The sequence below is a fragment of the Ursus americanus genome, chromosome X, assembly GCF_024610735.1.
Source record: "Ursus americanus isolate L20-20 chromosome X, mUrsAme1.1.p, whole genome shotgun sequence".
Classification (NCBI taxonomy): Eukaryota; Metazoa; Chordata; class Mammalia; order Carnivora; family Ursidae; genus Ursus; species Ursus americanus.
The window spans coordinates 29,490,632-29,509,100 of record NC_142164.1 but is presented as its reverse complement, the minus strand read 5'-3'; the positions used below and the strand labels follow the sequence as shown (position 1 = coordinate 29,509,100).

Here is an 18,469-nt window from a genome sequence, read left to right as displayed (position 1 = left end):
AGCACCAAACTGTTATAAAACGGTATTTTAACTCCCGAGTGAAGTTTGAGAATACAGGTACCCTCAATCTTAAACAAAACTGCTTTCTTCTGGGGAGCAACCGGTCTCATTTTAAAGAGCCAAGAACAGTGACTTTGTAGAAACTCTCGCCTCTCGTCTGGGGTAGGGTCTAAATGAAATTAAGTTTTTATATGGGGTGCCTGGGGAGCTCAGGTCATGATCTCGGGGTCCCTGGGATCGAGCCCCCAGATCGGGCTGTCTGCTCGGTGGGGAGCCGGCTTCTCCTTCGCCCTCTCAAATCTTAAAGATAAAAATGAAACGAAGTCTTTATGGTGTACGTACTCCACTCATCCTCTAAGACATGGCGCTTGAAGGAACCTCAATGTGGCAGAGTTCATTCAACGCATTGATTGGTTGGTTCCACCTAGAAGCATCATCCCGAGATGTGCTTAATATTTTCCCTCAAGTCCATTTCTGCTTCCAAGTAGAACCACATTAAATTGGTCTTTATGTGGTAGATTAGTTTTACATGAACTTTTTCATCCTACTGTGGCTGGGTACCTTAAATAGTGACACTGTTAGTCACACTTTAAAAAATTAAGGTGAGATTGGTAACAAGTGCAGATTTAATTTTTTCTTTTTATACACCGCCTGAGAAACACCATTCCATCTTTTTCATGGTTTCAAGGTTTCTTTAAAACCTTACAACAAAGTCAACAAGCTGATCTCTAAAAGCATCATATCCACAGTCAAGGCACTACAAAATCCATTCATTCAAACATTTAATGCTAATTTGCCTTTTTTTCTTTACAATGTTTTTTACAAATGCCACAGGCTGCCTGCAGATAATTAGATCGATAAAGTTAAAACAGATTTGTGAGGTCCCCTTACAAACGGCAGTCTGATTTGAACTGGAGTCTTCAATTCTGCACCTGCTGATACGGGGAAGGGGACATGGGGGAGAACCATGAGAATTGTAACCAAGTTATAATTAAGAGTCCTTTAGTTAGGACTCCTCTCCAGCTTCAGGGTACTCACAGCAAAGTGAATGCACTATATCCTACTAAAAAAAAAAAGTATCCCAACAGAATGCATGAAATTCCCATTCATTTGGCCATGAAAGGAGAGGGAAAAAATCTAAAAAGTAGATCTGTGAGACTCGAGGCTACATATGTAACTGAAAGAGTTACTTCCGGGGCGCCTGGGTGGCTTAGCGGTTGGGCGTCTGCCTTCGGCTCAGGGCGTGATCCCGGAGTCCTGGGATCGAGCCCCACATCAGGCTCCTCCGCTAGGAGCCTGCTTCTTCCTCTCCCACTCCCCCTGCTTGTGTTCCCTCTCTCGCTGGCTGTCTCTATCTCTGCCAAATAAATAAATAAAATCTTTAAAAAAAAAAGTTACTTCCGCAGTGTAACTTTTTAAAGTAATTCAAATAAAACTTGAAGTGGCTCATTTATCTGTGGTTTTATAGCAAAGTTACTGAGTTACAAATGACTGCTCTTTAGAAGAAAAGGAAAATACAGGAGCCAACAGAATGGGGACAAATAGAACAGCGAGGTTGTCAGCAGCTCATTCTCAACATATTTTATTGTCAAGCAGAGTTAAGTGACTTCACTCTAATTCCACATCGATACCAAAGCCGATCTAAGAAGTCAGGAAATCTGGACCCTCAAAACCAGAACCAAATATATAGTTGGCCCAATTATTTGGGAGCCTTAATTAACTGTGACTACGTTAATATTCTGTTCTGTTAAACTTAGCTAAGAAAACCAGATTTATGTGTTAACATGTCCCTACTCCCCACCTCCCTCCCCCTGCCCTGTCATTTTGGGGAGATAAAAGAAATGTAAAGAGAGAAATGAGTTTTCACCCCGCCTTGATCCACAAAGCCACTTGTACTCCAGAGAACTGAAGGCTGCCTTTTCTGACTTGCTAAATGAACCACAGCTTCTCAAGGCTGGCATGAGCCCTGTAGGTCTTTTTTAAAAAAATCCTATAAAATCTATAAACATCCTAGCTTATGTTCCCTTTGCCATTGTTAAAACATTAAGTGCCAAAATAAAATGCACACCTCATTTCTCTTCCTACCAACAATAGGAAAGGCCACACACTGTAGGAAGAAAGGCAGTTAGTGAAAAGCAAATATCACACAGTTAATCACTGCGGGTGACTAAAACTTACAGATCCAGGTATAAAAGCCAATCCCTTTATGTTTTTAAAATACTGATTTAATGACAACGGACAGCTTCTTGATGCAAAATATAGAAGAGAGGGGAAAGGGAATTACTGATTATCGTGGGCCAATGACGTGTCAAGCATGGTGCTGAATGTTTGCAGACACTCTCGACAACCTAATTGTTCTATCATTTCACTGGCATGTTTAACCATCGATATTACTATTCGTCTCAGAATATTGATACTTGATTTATCGGAGCTACAAAACCGAAGTCATGGCAAAGCGCACGGCCGCAGACGGGGCTGCAGCACGCTGGCCCCCGGGACACAACCTGGCGGGTGACCGACCGGCTGCTCGCATCCGCGCCGCCCTTGCGTTCACCTCCGTGTGCTCTGGTGGTGAGACCTCTCGGGCAAACACCACCTCCCCTCCTCAAATAAGCCGAAGTGTCGCTACCGGGCCGCTGCCCAGAAATAAGCACACTGCCGTTCTGACCAACGTCAGCTCCTTTTTATTCAGGAAGCATACACTAATTCTTTTTTATACATTTTTTTTACATTCCAGAAATAAGCGAAAATAGCAGTTTTAAATATGTTACAAAGTTGGCTTTGGGGGCTTCATAAGCTTTTTGAGAGAGGGACCAGCCAACTGACCTTTTCCTCAAAGCACCAATGTGTCTTCAGTCTCTTACCGAGCTGTGCCCCAGCTGTGGCCGCCCTGGATGTGCTGTACCCCAAAGCGCGTGAAAGCTCTACCGGAGAGTCGCTGTGAGTCTCTCTGCAAGGCACCAAGAACAAGCAGCTCCAGCTTCCTTTCTTCACATCGAATCAAAGTTTTTGAAACTTTTCAACTGCTCTCTCAAGTAGTGCTCTCTCAGCATGAAGACTAGAATTTGTTAAAACTCATATATATATCACAAGAGAACAGTAAATCACTTCCAATATTCTGGAAACCACATGGTAGAAGTTATAAATAAATGAACGCTAAAATCACTTTAAGAAAGTTTTACATCATTTAGTCGGTAAGGACATTTACACGTACAGCACAATTTACTGTTAAACATTCTTCAACTGGCTTCACACAAAGATGAAAATAGTAATACAAAATGATCTGACATTTTCAGGAAGTCCAAAATTAAGACTGTAGTTTTATCATAATCAATATCAGCTTTACATATTGTTGCAGATTGCTGTGCTGTGCCCCTTAAAATGGGAATTTCTTCTCGGGGTGAAATTCCATTTGGATAGGTGTTCTTGCTTTGTACAAACTACTAAAATCGGAGGGCACAGCAATACCAAGACACAACAGTAACTGCACGACATCATCTGCTGGATTTAAGCTAATACAAGTGGACAGAATTCTTCAGGTTCCAATATCCAATATCTAATAAAGTACTATATGAAATGAACAAGGTGAAACATCTTAAGAATGAATATACTCTGCAACCAGGACATGTGGCATTTCTTTAATTCACAAATCTGCCTCATTGGGCATTTACAAAATAAATGAGTTAAGAGCTCAGTTTGCTTGAGGCATCACAAGCTCGTAATGCCCCACTTGGCCTTCCTGCTTGAGCTGATCTAGGAGGTCTTCCTTCCGTCTCTTTCTACCGACCACCAAGTACCTATCGTGGCCTACCCCATGGGACTTACTCTTAAGACCGTACTTCTGGGCAATCTGGTGTATTTGCTTCCGCTCGTCGTTAGTCAGCTCCGTGGAGAAAGTCAAATCCGTGTGGCTCTCCGAGCGGGCGTAGTTTCTAATGATCTGTTCGATATCTCTCTTGGCGATTTTGTTCACCCTCTCTACGTCCAGACCGAGCCCTTCTCGCTTATGCTGCTCTTTGACAGAGATCGGCTCCCGAATGCCCTCGCCAGATTTACCTAAACCACCACCCGTCCAGCCCATCTTTCTCAGCAGCTGGTTTCCTATGTTATCTTCTTTGATTTGTTGTTTGTACGCCTCCTCTGCTGAGCGGCCCTGAATCTCATTCCTGGAAATCACATCTTCGATAGCTCCTTTCTTCAAATTGTTAATGACGGTCGGCTGGGTCTTTTTGAGGGTTTTTACAGCTTCCCCAGCAGCTTCGTACTTGACCGTTTTCTTCACCCCGACCGCTTCTGCGATCACTTCGCTCTCCAGGATCACCTTGCATTTCCATCGGAGGCCTGTCATTCTTTCGTAGACGTATTCGACTGTCATGCGGTTAAACTGAGCTGTGTCGTTCAGGGTGCACACCGGATTGGAAGAATTCTCGTAAACTACAAGATCCTTTATATCTTTCTTCTTTCCAGATCCCCTGGGTGAAGAGCCTGTCTGGCACTGTGAACTTTTGACCGAGGGGTAAGTGGGCTGTGTTTTTTGAAGGATTTTCAAAGCCTCATCGGCAGCTGCGTGTTTACTGGTTTTTTTGGTTCCATAACCTTCAGCTAAGCAGTGATCTTGCAGAAACACTCGGCAACGCCACGTGCGATTCGGCATCATCTCGTATTTGTATTCGACTGACATTTTGTTGTATGAGGCAGAATTGTTGAGGATGCCGATCGCATCGTTTGCATTCTCTGTAAGGACAAAATTGGTCCAGTGTTTGGCGGAAGCATTAAAAATCGGCTGCCCGGAAGCATCTTTAGCCAGCACCACCAGCTCTTCCGGCGGCTTCAGAGCCGGAGGAAACTCGTACGCGGGCATGCCGATCTGACACACCACCAGGTCCTCTCCAATCGTGTGCTTGAATTTCCGCCGGACAACACGAACTTCGATACGTTTCTGCAAGAGTTTTACAGCTAGCTCAGTAGCTCGATCCCTGGACCCATTCTTGCTGCCAGCATAACCTGTGGTTAAGTAGATATTTTGGCATCTAACTTCACACGCATAGCCGTCTGTTAGAAGTTTTTTATTTTTGGGGATGTCAGCAGGAGGGATCTCTTTTAAAGGAGCGTATATGTACTCAGGATTTGTCTTACACGCCTGAATACACCGAGTTAACATATATGTATAATTAATTTTATCAGAGCCAGAAGTCATCTCTGGGTTAGAAAGGTTCTTCCAGATAGTCGCTGTTAATTTTTCAATAAAATACTGCTTCTCGGCTACCACTGACTCAGGAAATGTCTGTGACGGTGAAGGCTCAGGAGCTGACTGAGAGTTTGCCTGCTGTGACGTGCTGCTTGGGGCGGGGTTCCCACTGTCAAAATACATGTTGGCTGTTACGGGCTGGTCTTTTGTGAAAATAAATCCTGACGAATCACAATACTGAGAATTCCCATCTTGCACACTGAAAGAGTCTTGAGTATAATCTTGGTAGACGTCTCTTGGCATGCTGGCAAAATGTGTTTGTTCATTTACCTCTTTTGTCTGAGGACCATAAGGATCTTCCTGTCTTTCATCTTTTGAACTACTAGCTACAAAATGTACAGGCTCAAAACGAGGTCTCGCATGGAATTTGGAACCGGCTTGCTTTTTAGGAGGATTTTGACCTACAGAATGAGTGAAATTTACAATTCATTAAAAAGGGAGTATTTCAAAAGAAGCAAACAGGAAAACAGTACCGACCATATTACTCGCAAGTTGCACTGTTGGTACAAGATACTTCCCATCACAAAAACTGCAGGTCATTTAGGTGAAGGGACTCAAATATCAAAGTAGGATTCCAGCATAAGAAGGGATGTTCCCTGTCCCACGTGTAAGGGAAAGAACTTGACAGAAAATATGCCACTGAATCGGGTATGCAGGTCAGCAGCACACGTGACTGGCAGGTGCTTTTGTATCGAATGAGCTGAAGCGCAGGGGAAGCGTACGGAGTAAGAGGTTGTCCGGTGTAATCTCATAGCACCTGTGCTGGAAAGCACCCTTCTTAAAAAACTGCAAATGGAAGAGATGGCTCTAATGCAAGCCCCTCTCTCTCTGGTAGCAGAGGTAACTCTGTCACAGTTCCTTACGGGGTTGGGACAAAAAATCAAATAAAAATTATTACCAAAAGATCCCACAGGTTTTCAACTTTAAAATCTTAGTTCTGACCTATTCTGCACAAAAGGGTGGTTTGCTATATTTTATCTCTAGAACAAATAGCAGCTGGAAACTAATGATTTATGGGGGATATTGACTTGAACGCTATGAAGAACTCTCTGTTGAGGTTAGACCAGACACTAGAGCTCCCTCCCTACAGCACTGTTCAGTAGAAAGCTGGTCCACCTTGGACCCATCCAAGAGGATTTAGTTACTTAGATGTTCAAATGATCAGAGTATAAGGTTGTTCTATTTAGAGGGAGGTTCCATGGCATGGACTTCAAGGATGCCATTATCGTGTGACATCAGTATTCTTAGTTTTCAGTTCTATTTAGCACCCTCAAAAAAAAAAAAAAACCAAACCTGTACATAACTAAAAGTTAAAACTCTTTTACATCTGTGTAAGATCCAATGTTACCAATGTTATTTAAGACCATATACCACACTCGTATCATTTTTTAAAAAGCCATGTTGTTTCTTCAAATCCCACCTTCCAGAAATAAGTATACTCACCATCACATCCTGAGAGGTGACGTTTTTGACCTTTGGAAGGTTTGGACAGCATCAGATCATATGAAGGCGTCTCCCCAATAGCAATACCTTCAGCCATTTGGAGAATTTTTTCCATCAGGCGTGGGCTGTACCTATTTAAATTAATATAACCCACAGTTAAAACAGGTAAGAATACAGGTTTTAAAAAAGCTTCTAAATGAGCTAATCTTCTAATTGCTCCCACAGGACTTTATCAAAAGAGTATCTTGGCTATAAAACTGAAGAATGTGCCCTATAATACTTACCTATCAAATGAGTAATTATGTTACCGTCACTAGAAGACATACTAACATAAAACCAAGGCATTTAAGTGGAGATCTTATCTTTAATTTGAATTAAAAGCAGCCATATAAACTCATGATTTTTCTCTATCATATATGCATATTATATGTAAATAATTACATCTGTATATTTACAGAAGTACTAAGAATGTTAAGAGTGTCTGTGTTGTTAACATCCAGACTGTGGTTTTTACCATTTCCCACAGAAAGGAATCAGGCTCCTTAGAGAAATGGCTGATTCCAAGTCTGGGGGAGGAAATGTACAAGATGAACCTGGGAGATATTCTGTGCTTGGAAACAAAGAAGCTGTGAAAGGCCTCAGGGGTTGTGTCAAATGGACTCAGAAGCCAGTCTGAACACACTCCTACTGGCAAAGTAAGCCAACTGGAGTATCAATAAGAATAATAACCTGCGGTGGATTCAGACACAACAAATATGCTAACAATCCAACAGTCTGTAATGATACGTACAAACTCCTTCTTGGTCACCTTTGGAAGATGGTAGGGAATCGAGTCAGTATTCCAAAACCAGGTAATATTAAAGGAAGAAAGCAAGCACTTATCTGGCATTTTCCTGTACAAATTGTACGTCAGAGCAACTACAAGTTGATGAGAAAAATCTCTTTTACAGAAGCATTCCAGCTAATAAATGAAGGACGACTACTGCCACTTTGCGACCCATCATAAAATAATAAATAACCATCGATGGCTGCTAGGCCTATGAGGTGAAAAGTTGATGGGGAAGAACCCAGAAAGAGACCCCCACAAATACGTTCCAGCTGCAAAAGCAACTCAATAGAGGAAGACATCCTTTTCAATGAATGGTGCTGGAGGACGTGGGCATCCGTCAGCAACAAACAAAACCTCAACCTCACTTCTCAGAAAAATTCATTCAAAATGTATCACGGACCTAAATGTAAAGTGTGAAACTATACATTTTTTAAAAAAAACACAGGAGAAAATCTTCAGGATCTAGAGCTAGGCCAACAGTTCTCATACTTGACCCAAAAACAAGATCCGTAAAAGGAAAAATTGATAAAACGGACTTCATCAAAATTAAAAACTTTTGCTCTCAAAAGCCCCTGTGAGAAGGACAAAAAGACAGGCTACAGACTGGGAGAGACAGTTACAAACCAAACATCCCCCCCCAAAAAAAGAACAACTAGTATCCAGTATAAATGTCTTTCGAAATGCAACAGAAAAATATATATATATTAAAAAATGAACAAAAAGACATGAACAGAACATATAAGCAAACAGGACAGACATTGCAAACAAGCACATGAAAAGATGGTCAACATCACTAACTACCAGAGAAATGTAATTTAAAACCATAACGAGGTATCATTATGCACCCTCAGAACGGCTAAAGTAAAAAAGAGCGACAACATCAAATGCTGGCAAGGACACAGAGAAACCGGATCATTCATCAGCGGCTGGAGGGAATGAAAAATGGTATGGCCACTCTGGAAGACAACTTGGAAGTGTCTTATAAAATTAAACATGCAATTACCACACGACCTAGCAATGCCCCCCCCTTTTTTTTGGCCATTTATCTCAGAGAAATCAAAACTTACATTCACACAAAAACCTGTACATGAATATTCATAGCAGTTTTCTTTGTAACAGCCGAACACCGCCATCAGCTCAGAAGTCCTTCAACAGGCGGGTGGTCAAACTCTGGTACGTACGCACCTCAGAACACTACTCAGCAATACAAAGGAATAAACTCCCGATACACACAGTATCGTGTATGACTGGGAAGGAAATGGAGGCGTTTTGTTTTGGTTTGTTTTTTTTTTTTTTTTGAAGATTTTATTTATTTGTCAGAGAGAGGGAGCGAGCACAAAGCAGGGGGAGCGGCAGGCTGAGGGAGAAGCAGGCTCCCGGCTGAGCAAGGAGCCCATGTGGGACTCGATCCCAGGACCCTGGGATCATGACTTGAGCCGAAAAGAGATGCTTAACTAACTGAGCCACCCAGGCATCCCCGGATGTGGTTATAAAAGGGTCTTATGAGGGATCCTTGCAGTACTGGAACTGTTTGATATCTTGACTGTGGTAGTGATACACAAATCTACACATGTAAAAAACTGTACTCAACTAAATACACACACGAGTACTAGTAAAACCGGGAGACTGAATAAAATCAGTGGATTGTTAACAATGTCATTGTCCTGGTTTTGATATTACACAATAATTTTGCAAAATGTTATCACTGGGGGAACTGGATAAAGAATGCGGGGCATCTCTTTGTGTTATTTCCTACAACTCTATGTGAATCTATAATTGTTTCAATAAAAATTTTGATAAAAAAAGTTGATGGGAACTTTATAATCTTACTATCACTAAAAGATGAAATAAGCAGACATGTGCCCCCTTATATGATACGACAGGAAATACAAAGCACTATTTATAAAGTATTGTCCTTCAAGTAATTGAATCTAAGCAAGCGCCTCGCTCCCAGAAGTAGTTAAACATCACCGTAAGAACCTAGACAGCCAAATCCAGAATGAAGGAGACACTATGTGACAATCCAATTTCTTCATCAAATTAACAGCATGAAAATAAACGGATAGGGAATGGGGTTATAGATTAAAGAGGACAGACCAATCAAATACAACGCATGGACCTGGTTTGGATCATGAATCAAACAAACCAACTGTAAAAATACACATGAGGGGCGCATGGCTGGCTCAGTCCATAGAGCACGCATCTCTTGATCTCAGAGTTGTGAGTTTGAGCCCCATGTTGGGGGTAAGAGATTACTTAAAAATAAAATTTAAAAAAATACATTTTGAGACAAATGGAGAAAACTGAACATGGATTTTAAGAAATTACTGTTAATTTTGTTGAGTGTAAATAATGGTATTATGACTCCATTTTTTTAAGTAGGCTCCACACTCAGCATGGAGCCCAACATGGGGCTTAAACCCACGTCCCTGAGATCAAGACCTGAGTTCTGAGCTGAGATCAAGAGTCAGATGCTTAACGGACTTAGCCACCCAGGCACCCCTATTATGACTCTATTTGTAAAAATTCTTACCTGTGGGGCACCTGGGTGACTCTGTCCGTTAAGCATCCAACTCCTAATTTTGGCTCAGGATATGGTCTCAGGGTTGTGAGATAGAGCCCGGTGATGGGCTCAACGCTCAGGGGAGCCTGCTTAAGATTCTCTCTCTTCCTCTCCCTCTGCCCCTCCCCCCACTAAAAACATAAAAATAAAAATTCCTGTCTGCTACAGATACATACTGAAGTATTCACAGGTGAAATGATGTCAAGATTTTCTTTAATATACTCCAGACTATCTCTCACAAAAAAACCAGGGGCACAATAGAAGAAATGAGAAGGGCAGCATGACAAACTGTTGATACTGCTGAAGTCGACTGATGGGTACATCGAGGTCCATTAAACTCTTCTACCTTTGTGTGTTTGATTTTTTCCATAATAAAAAGCTTCAAAACACACAATTTTTAAAAGGGTTCCTTATAAACTAGATTGGCTCCTTGACAGAATATCTTATAACTGCAGAGAAACAAACATACAGGCTCAAGCAAGTTTTTGTTACCATGGGGACTACTCATCCTTCCTACCTTGAGAGCCTTTCCTGGCCTATGACCAAAAAAGAGACTCCTGGTGGCATTTGGGAAGAAAGTTCGGAATATGAGTAACCATCACACCTTGACATGTATAGGTTCTGAACCCGAAGGAAGGTCACATTTTCCATTTTTGGCACAACTGGTTCCACACCCATCAGACGTCTTTCCTTGCAGAGCAGGGAAGGCAAGACATGGCGGACTTCACTGACAGATTCGCACAAGCTAGCTCGGCTGTAACCTGCTCTTCCCACTGATAATTATTCCCACTGCTGCTGCTGCAGCTGCTAACATCAGCATTTAAATGCCAAGAGTAATTTTATTTTCATTTATTCTTACCTAAACATCAGAAACTATAGCCTAAAAAAAAAAGTACAGCCTAAAAAAAAAAAAAGGAAGTACAGCCTAAAACACTGTACTTTTTATATATCACTTCCATTCAGATTTGGAAGTCCAATTTCCAAGGTACAGGATGAAAACAAAAGATTATGAAAATGAAAGTCTATAAATCTTAAACTGCTGGTGCCACTTTGGCCACCTGAATTGGTACTACACTCAAGCCACTCACCTTGAGTTCCAGTCAAAATTCTCCAGACTTCAGTCCCAGCCTGATTCCAAATCTGGCGTACAACTGTAAACGGCATGTATGCCGTACACGCAACGTGCATAAATGATGCATTTGGGGCTCATTCCGCTCATCTTTCTCTTACGTTTCTTCCAGCATTAGTAATGATTATACCTACTTACTCTTCCCTATTCATTGCATCTGCCACAAAATTCAACATCACCCATGGGCTATAAAAATCAACCTTTGCGTAGGTTGTGAACACAGTTCCTTATTAGGAAGTCGTAATACTGAGGAAACCCATCCAACCTGCTCAAACAATAATGGAAAAGACTGTTATAGTACCTAACTCTTGACTATTCAGAGAACAATACAAATATTAATCTAGAGTCTTTAATAAGATCACTAGGATTACATTCCTATTTCTCAAATTCTTCAGAGAGTAGCTAGCTATCCAAGAACGAAGAACTAGTTCCACAAATTTTAAATAAGCCAAACCAGCAAAACTTTCATTACTGGTTTCCATTATGTATTTTTTCATCGTAGATTTATTTATTTTTAAAAGATTTATTTATTTTAGAGAAAGAGAGACAGCGCATCAGCGGGAGGGGGCAGAGGGAGAGGGAGAGAAAATCCCAGGCAGACTCCATCCTAAACACAGAGGCTGAGGCGGGGTTCGATCTCACGACCCTGAGATCAGGACCTGAGATGAGGACCGGGCCAAAATCAAGAGTCATTCACTTAACCGACTGCACCACCCAGGTGCCCCTAAAGGTGTTACTTTAAAATCTACCATGAGGGGCACCTGGGTAGCACAGTCGGTTAAGCATCTGACTCTTCATTTCCCCTCAGGTCCTGATCTCAGGTCATGAGATGGAGCCCTGCCTCAGGATCTGTGCTCGGTGCTGAGCCTGCTTGAGATTCTCTCTCTCTCTCTCTCTGCCCCCCCACCCCGCTCTCTCTCAAATAAACAAATAAATCTTAAAAAGATAAAGTATCACCTTTACTCCAGAAATTTTAGAGAACCCACCAAGAAAAGCACCTACAAACCCAACCACTGATAACTTCCTCAATTTTCTATAGATCATCTATGTTAATTTGCAATCTGGTAGGGTGGGGGGCTGTTCTCAATTTATGAGATCATAAGTTTTTTTCTGTCATTACCACGTGAGTTTTAATGGCTACACAATATTTTACCTTATGGAGAGACCATGATGCAAAGTATCATTAAGGCAAATCTAATACAGTAATTTTAAGATGCATGCATATTATATATTTAAGTCTGTTAATTTACCCATTTGATCACAAATGCTTAAAAAGAAAACAAAACAAAAAACCTCAGCAGGTCTTCAGGGTTTTCAAAGACAGCTTATTATGTACCACGCTTTTGGAAATCAGGATGCTATTCAACCGTCCCACCATGCCTGGCATACATAAAGTTGATTTATAATGGACGAAGACATATGACTTCATGAATCTTACATTCTTGAAAAAAGATAGGCGCATACTTATGAACTACAATGGCACCTGAAATTTACCAAACATTTAGTAATGCTTCCAAAATTTTTAAAAATTTATTAAACTGCTCTACTCGGTCCAAAAACAGCTGAGGTTTGAAAACTAAACAAAGATCAGGATTTCCAAGTATAAAATTATTTATTCAAAAGTAGTAATAAGACTCTTAACATCATAAATGACTAACACACAACCAGATTATTGATAAATCTTTTGAAAGCTCCCACTCCCGTTTCTTCAGCAGGTGACCGATGCAGGCTACCTATGTGCAAAGTTAGTTTCACAACATGAGCTCCACTGGCATCTACTTTCCAAAAATCAGTCTCATAGCAACAAGGAAGAGACAATAATCAAGGCAGCAAACCTGGTTTCATTTTAAGATACATTTTTCCTATAACTATCTCACCAAAAATCAATAGGCCAGGATTCTGCTTCTAATCCTATTGATGAAGAATAATCGAAAACCTGAATGCTCTAGTTAACCAAACATTCTGCTTTATTAAATATAGACACATTATCTACAGTTTTTAAGTAAAAATCGCAGTTCCCCAGGCATTCATATGAACAATTATGTGAGTGCTATACTTGATTAGAAGACTGCACTAACTTTTCTTTTTTTATTGTTTCAGAGGTAGAGGTCAGTGATTCGTCAGTTGCAGATCACACCCAGTGCTCATTCATTCCATCAAGTGCCCTCCTTAACACCCATCACCCAGTCACCCCATCCCCCACTTACCTGCACTAACTTTTCATTAGTCACAAGACATATCTTAGAAATTGCTTGCAGAAAGAATTCTTTTGACAGGTTTACTTTTATGAAGCAGACAAAACAATGAAGAGAAATAATTTCAGCTATTTGAGCTTCCTGGTTGCCTGGACCATGAGGGAAAAAGGATCAAAAAGCAGATTGGAAAAACACTGCTTTATTTTATCCTACAAAGCAGTGGTTCTCAGGGTGTAATCACTGGACCAGCATCACCTGATCATCAGTATCACCTGGGAACTTGTTAGAAATTCAAATTCGGGGGCGCCTGGGTGGCTCAGCCGTTAAGCGTCTGCCTTCGGCTCAGGTCATGATCCCAGGGTCCTGGGATCGAGCCCCGCATTGGGCTCCCTGCTCGGCGAGAAGCCTGCTTCTCCCTCTCACGCTCCCCTTGCTTGTGTTCCCTCTCTCGCTGTCTCTCGCTGTCAAATTAATAAATAAATAAAATCTTTAAAGAAAAAAAGAAAAGAAAAGAAATTCAAATTCAGGGTTCCTGCCTGAGACCGACTGAATCAGAAAGCCTGGGGTGGGGCCCAGCAATCTGTGTTTTAACAAAACTGAAAGTTGATTCTAATGCTTGCTTAAGTTTGAGAACACTGTTGCAGAATCAAGATAGTCAAGCTTGTTCCATGAAAATTGCTACTATCACCAAAAGGAATGAAACATGGTTGCCTCCCTGCGCATGTGAGCTCCTCCTGGCTTGGTCTTATGATCAAGGAGTTTTCAAAGATACCCTTGACCTAGGAGTTATTTCAGCCCTAACTAAAACAGAACACAGAAAGCCCTTCACTGGGGGAAAAAAAGTGCTACTACTTACAACCTGTTCCCAAAGTCAAGGGATGAACAACAAATTAACAATTTAAATGTAGAATAGGCTGTTACACCACGTATTCTGCAGTTCCCTTGAGAGAACAATCTTCTGTCATAGAACAGACCAGAAAATGAGCTCTGCCAACATGAACCTTAAGAAGTACTGGAATGTAGATTTTACCCCCCAAAGCTGACAGCTAACATAAAGCCTGACTAGCATGGAACACTGCACTTGGTCCCTAGCTTCCAAGATTCTTTATTGCCCCTTCCCTTTCTCCTGTATCTATGTTATTAGATACAATGTAAACATTATTCTTCAGTTAAGCCATTTGATGTTATAGCAATTCATGTAGTGATGGAACTGACTTAACTAAAATGTGACATGATGAAATGTGTGTGTGTGTGTGTGCATGTGTATCTCCATTCATCTTGTTACACACACACACACACACACACACACACGACACACAGATGTGCTTAGGTGAGTGCATACACACACAAAATGTCCTGGATGCTTGAGCTTTTAACACCAACTACCATTGGCCTGCTTTGTGTTGGTTAATGCCCTAGTTATATAAAGGGCTGTTGTTCTCAGAATGAAATCCTGAGGTATAATAATGATGTGGCTTGTGTCAGTTACTTGCTTTCACTCCTGGTCCATCCTTCCCAAATATAGCAGCTGTGTCTCAGTGGAAAGAGCATTAGAAGACCTGAGCCCTAGCCCCGACTGTGGGACCTTGGAAAAGTCATTTAACTTCTTGGCCTCCATTGATTTAGCTGTAAAAATGAGATATCACCTAATTCCCAAGGTTGTTGTATTAAGAGAGATACATAAATAATTAAAATATGTTGTACATTATAAAGCTATATTCATCTGTTCACCCCACACATATTTATTGAGTGGCTATCGTGCAGAAGACACTTTTGTAGGCACTGAGGATACAAGTGTGAACGAGAAAGCAAAAACCTCTTTCCCAAAGGAGCATACATTCTTGTGGGAAGGTAAGATTTATTAACACAAAGGACAGCTATTCTCCCCCACGTAAATTTTTTTTTTCAGGATTCAGATTTCCCATGGCCTTCTGTGATATCAAGGAGATGTATGATTATAGGATAAAGGTACTTTTTCAACTGCAAAAACAATATTGCTAAGTGAAGGTCAATTAGATTTAACTGACTTAATAACTGAGGCTTCCCCAGTTGTAGCCAGTTCCTCCAGTGAAATCATCATTGTCTCTTGGGCAGAAATTATACTAACCTAGAGAAAACAGGAAAAAATAAAATTTTGTGATCACAGCAAAACAAAGTATACACTGGATGCTATGTTCAACAATTAAAGGTAGAAGTGGACAATCCTATTTCTCTGTATTTGTTATGGTCATTCCTAGAACTGAATTGGCTGAATTTGATCTGATCATTTCCAGAATTTCTTATCCTTCCTAATAAAAAATTCACTGTGAGGCAGGAGTGTCCAAAAAAAGAAGCCTCTCAGTCTATCAAAGGATTGATGAGTCTAGGACCGATTTGGGGGTGCAGAAGGACAGAGGTCCAAGTAGTCTGTTTTTTAAAAAATGCGTTGGAACCATACTGCAGTCTCCATTGAATGCAAAAAGCTCTCAAAGAGGCCTGTTCAGAACGCGCACCAGGTTCTAGGAAAGGGGACACACACACCCACACCCACCCCTAAAACCTCACCCAGAGGCCAAATATTAATCCTTCTGATCACATTCAAGGTGAAAGGAAAGCAATCCATTTTTAGAGTAAGATATATCCATCTCTTTGTTTGCGTCCAGACATATTATGCGCAAATCTACAAGCAAGGCGGACCCTGCAGCTGAGAGACCTCATACAAACCGCCTCCCCAAGAAAAGACAGTAAAACCCCGCCGGGGGGCTGGTGCTGTTTTATTTAATGGGGATGGAAAGAGGGAGTGGTCAGGAGGAGACTAGCAGGGTTCCTTTCGCCGCCCCCCCCCCCAACCGCCCGCAGACCCTCGAAGCCCCGACTGTGGAGTATCTCTGCGGATACCGCATCCTTGCAAGGTCCTACGCAGGTCCGAGGTTCTGCTATTTGTCGTTTCCCACGCCCTCCAAAACCACCGCCACAATGACCACCCCTCAACAATCGCCTTCCAGGTGCTGCTTTATCTCCAACCCTGGTCCTGGAGGAGCTGCTCCCGCGATCCCCGCACCCTTCCTCCGGCTGTTATGTCATCCCCTACCACCGCGGTCGGCCGATCCCCCCAGACCAATACTGAACCCTCTGGTGTCCTCCAGCGCCTCCGAATCTCCAGCCTCTAAACCCTCGTCCCTATCCCGACCCCCATCAGCGAGCCCCCTACCCGGTCCCTAACCTGACCCTCACACCTTCCTCACCTGCAGCCCAGGAAAACGTGGTTGGTCCAGGCGGCGGAGAGCGCGAGGAGCTGGTCCAGGGCAGCCCCGGGATAGCTGTGCAGGTGCCGACAGATGAAGCTGCGCCGCAGAGCCCACTGCCAGTCACTTTCGTGGCTATAGCGCCACTGCTCCAGCACTGGCTCGGGCGGGGGCGGCGGGAGGGGCGGCAGCGGCGGCGGCGGGAGGGGGGGCAGCGGCGGCGGCGACAGGAAGTCGCCCCCCAGCAGCAGACGTCCGCCAGCCATCTTCTCCGCCCCCAAGCAGGGACCCCAGGGATGAAGCCGGCTACCCACTAGGAGCGAGCGGGAACGGGGGTCGGTGGGAGGAGCCGGGTGAGGAGGGGCGCGCCGAGGCGCGAAGACCAACTCTCAGGGGACTGGAGTGTGTGCGTGGGGGGGCGACCGTTAAAAAGGAAAGGCGAGCACGAGCTCACGTCCCGACGCCGGGGCGCAAGCCGGCGGCACTCCTCCAACTCGTGGAGGTGCAGGACGGCGCCCGCCGCAGTCACACGCGCGCCGGGGAGGCTGGGCCCGGCCCGGTGCACCGCACCTCCAGGGACCCGCAGACCCACGCACTGCGCGGTGACCGGGGGAGACACCAGCACGCTCTGCTCCCCCTCCTCTGGGCTCTAGCCTACCTACCCGCGTGCCGCCCCGAGGTTGTGAGGCCAGTGCGCGTGCGCCGCGGTTGTTCCCTAACTTCGAAATCCCGTCGCCGAATCTCGCGCGAGGTACATTTTTCGCTCCTGTGACGACTAGGACCCTTTGACGCACTACGGTGACAAGCAGAGGGCGGGGACTTTGGGAAGGGAATTTTGGAAGGTTCTCTAAGGTTCGGGAACATCTGCCTGAAATCCCTGGAAGGCGCCCTCAGATGATTGTTGGCCCAGCGGCTCGCCTGACGCTTTTGCCTGGGTTTTTGAGCGGTGCGACAGTGGGACCATGCCCTTTTACAAAGGGGAGGGGGGCGGGGACTTCGGTTTGGATTTTACACTTTTTTTTTTTTAATGTCAGCTCTCCGAGGCGCCTTTTCTTCAGAGGCTAGCTTGAAAACCTCTGCATCGTGCGTCATTAGCTTTGTATTTTATTGTGAAAACATAGGGAAAATGTAATACTTTGCAAAGAAAATCATCCACAGCGCCACTTCTCAAGTCAGCCACTTGTATCATCCATATGCCGTTCTGATTGCTGACAAATATAGACACCATGTTTACACAGTTCTGATCGCAATTGCAAATAATTCTGTATGTCATGTGTGAATTTAAAACGTGAAAAATATTACAAAATACAAAAAGAGCTCAAAGAAGAGGGTTAAAAGCTGCGCAGCAGCAAATGGCTAAATCACTCCGTTGTCAGACGTATCACTCCACCTGTGGATCTGCTCTAGGCAGTTTCCTCAGTTCCTGTCTGCCGCCAACCTGCGATATTCAAGTAATCAACAAATGTCTCTCAGCGGGAATTTACACAGCACGTACTGTGCGCTCAAAATAGTAGAAATACAAAGGAAAAAGAAACAGGGTTTTCTCTGTTGTCCTGGAACTGATTACAATCTTGGTGGGGGAAAATAGTCCTGCATAAAACTCAGCGATCCACTGGCAGCAGAACCACTGGACGAGGCGGCTTTGACCCATTGCCTTCTTTACCTCTTTAAATGGCATATTTTTTAAAAAGGTTTTATTTATTTATTTGGGAGAGAGAGAGGCAGCGAGAGAGGGAACACAAGCAGGGGGAGTGGGAGAGGGAGAAGCAGGCTTCCCGACAAGCAGGGAGCCTGGCATGGGGCTGGATCCTAGAACGCTGGGATCATGACCTGAATGG

The 18,469-nt window shown here is 43.3% G+C and overlaps 1 protein-coding gene across 1 annotated transcript; it reads right to left on the bottom strand.

Annotated features, from left to right (window-relative positions):
* Positions 1 to 563: 563 nt before the first annotated feature.
* On the bottom strand, positions 564 to 17,305 carry NKRF (NFKB repressing factor). The gene is made up of 3 exons (XM_045790689.2): positions 16,632 to 17,305; positions 6,692 to 6,822; positions 564 to 5,649 (listed from the first exon to the last, which is right to left on the bottom strand). The coding sequence occupies exons 1-3, from the start codon at positions 16,895 to 16,897 to the stop codon at positions 3,692 to 3,694; spliced, it is 2,355 nt and encodes a 784-aa protein (XP_045646645.1). The 5' UTR covers positions 16,898 to 17,305; the 3' UTR covers positions 564 to 3,691.
* Positions 17,306 to 18,469: the final 1,164 nt, after the last annotated feature.

Excerpts from the sequence above, each read along its gene's own strand:
- NKRF (XM_045790689.2), bottom strand. The coding sequence starts at position 16,897 with ATGGCTGGCGGACGTCTGCTGCTGGGGGGCGACTTCCTGTCGCCGCCG. Across the intron at positions 6,823-16,631 it reads CACGTTTTCCTGGGCTGCAG|GTACAGCCCACGCCTGATGG; the intron begins GTGAGGAAGGTG and ends TAATTTAAATAG. Across the intron at positions 5,650-6,691 it reads TCACCTCTCAGGATGTGATG|GTCAAAATCCTCCTAAAAAG; the intron begins GTGAGTATACTT and ends CTCATTCTGTAG.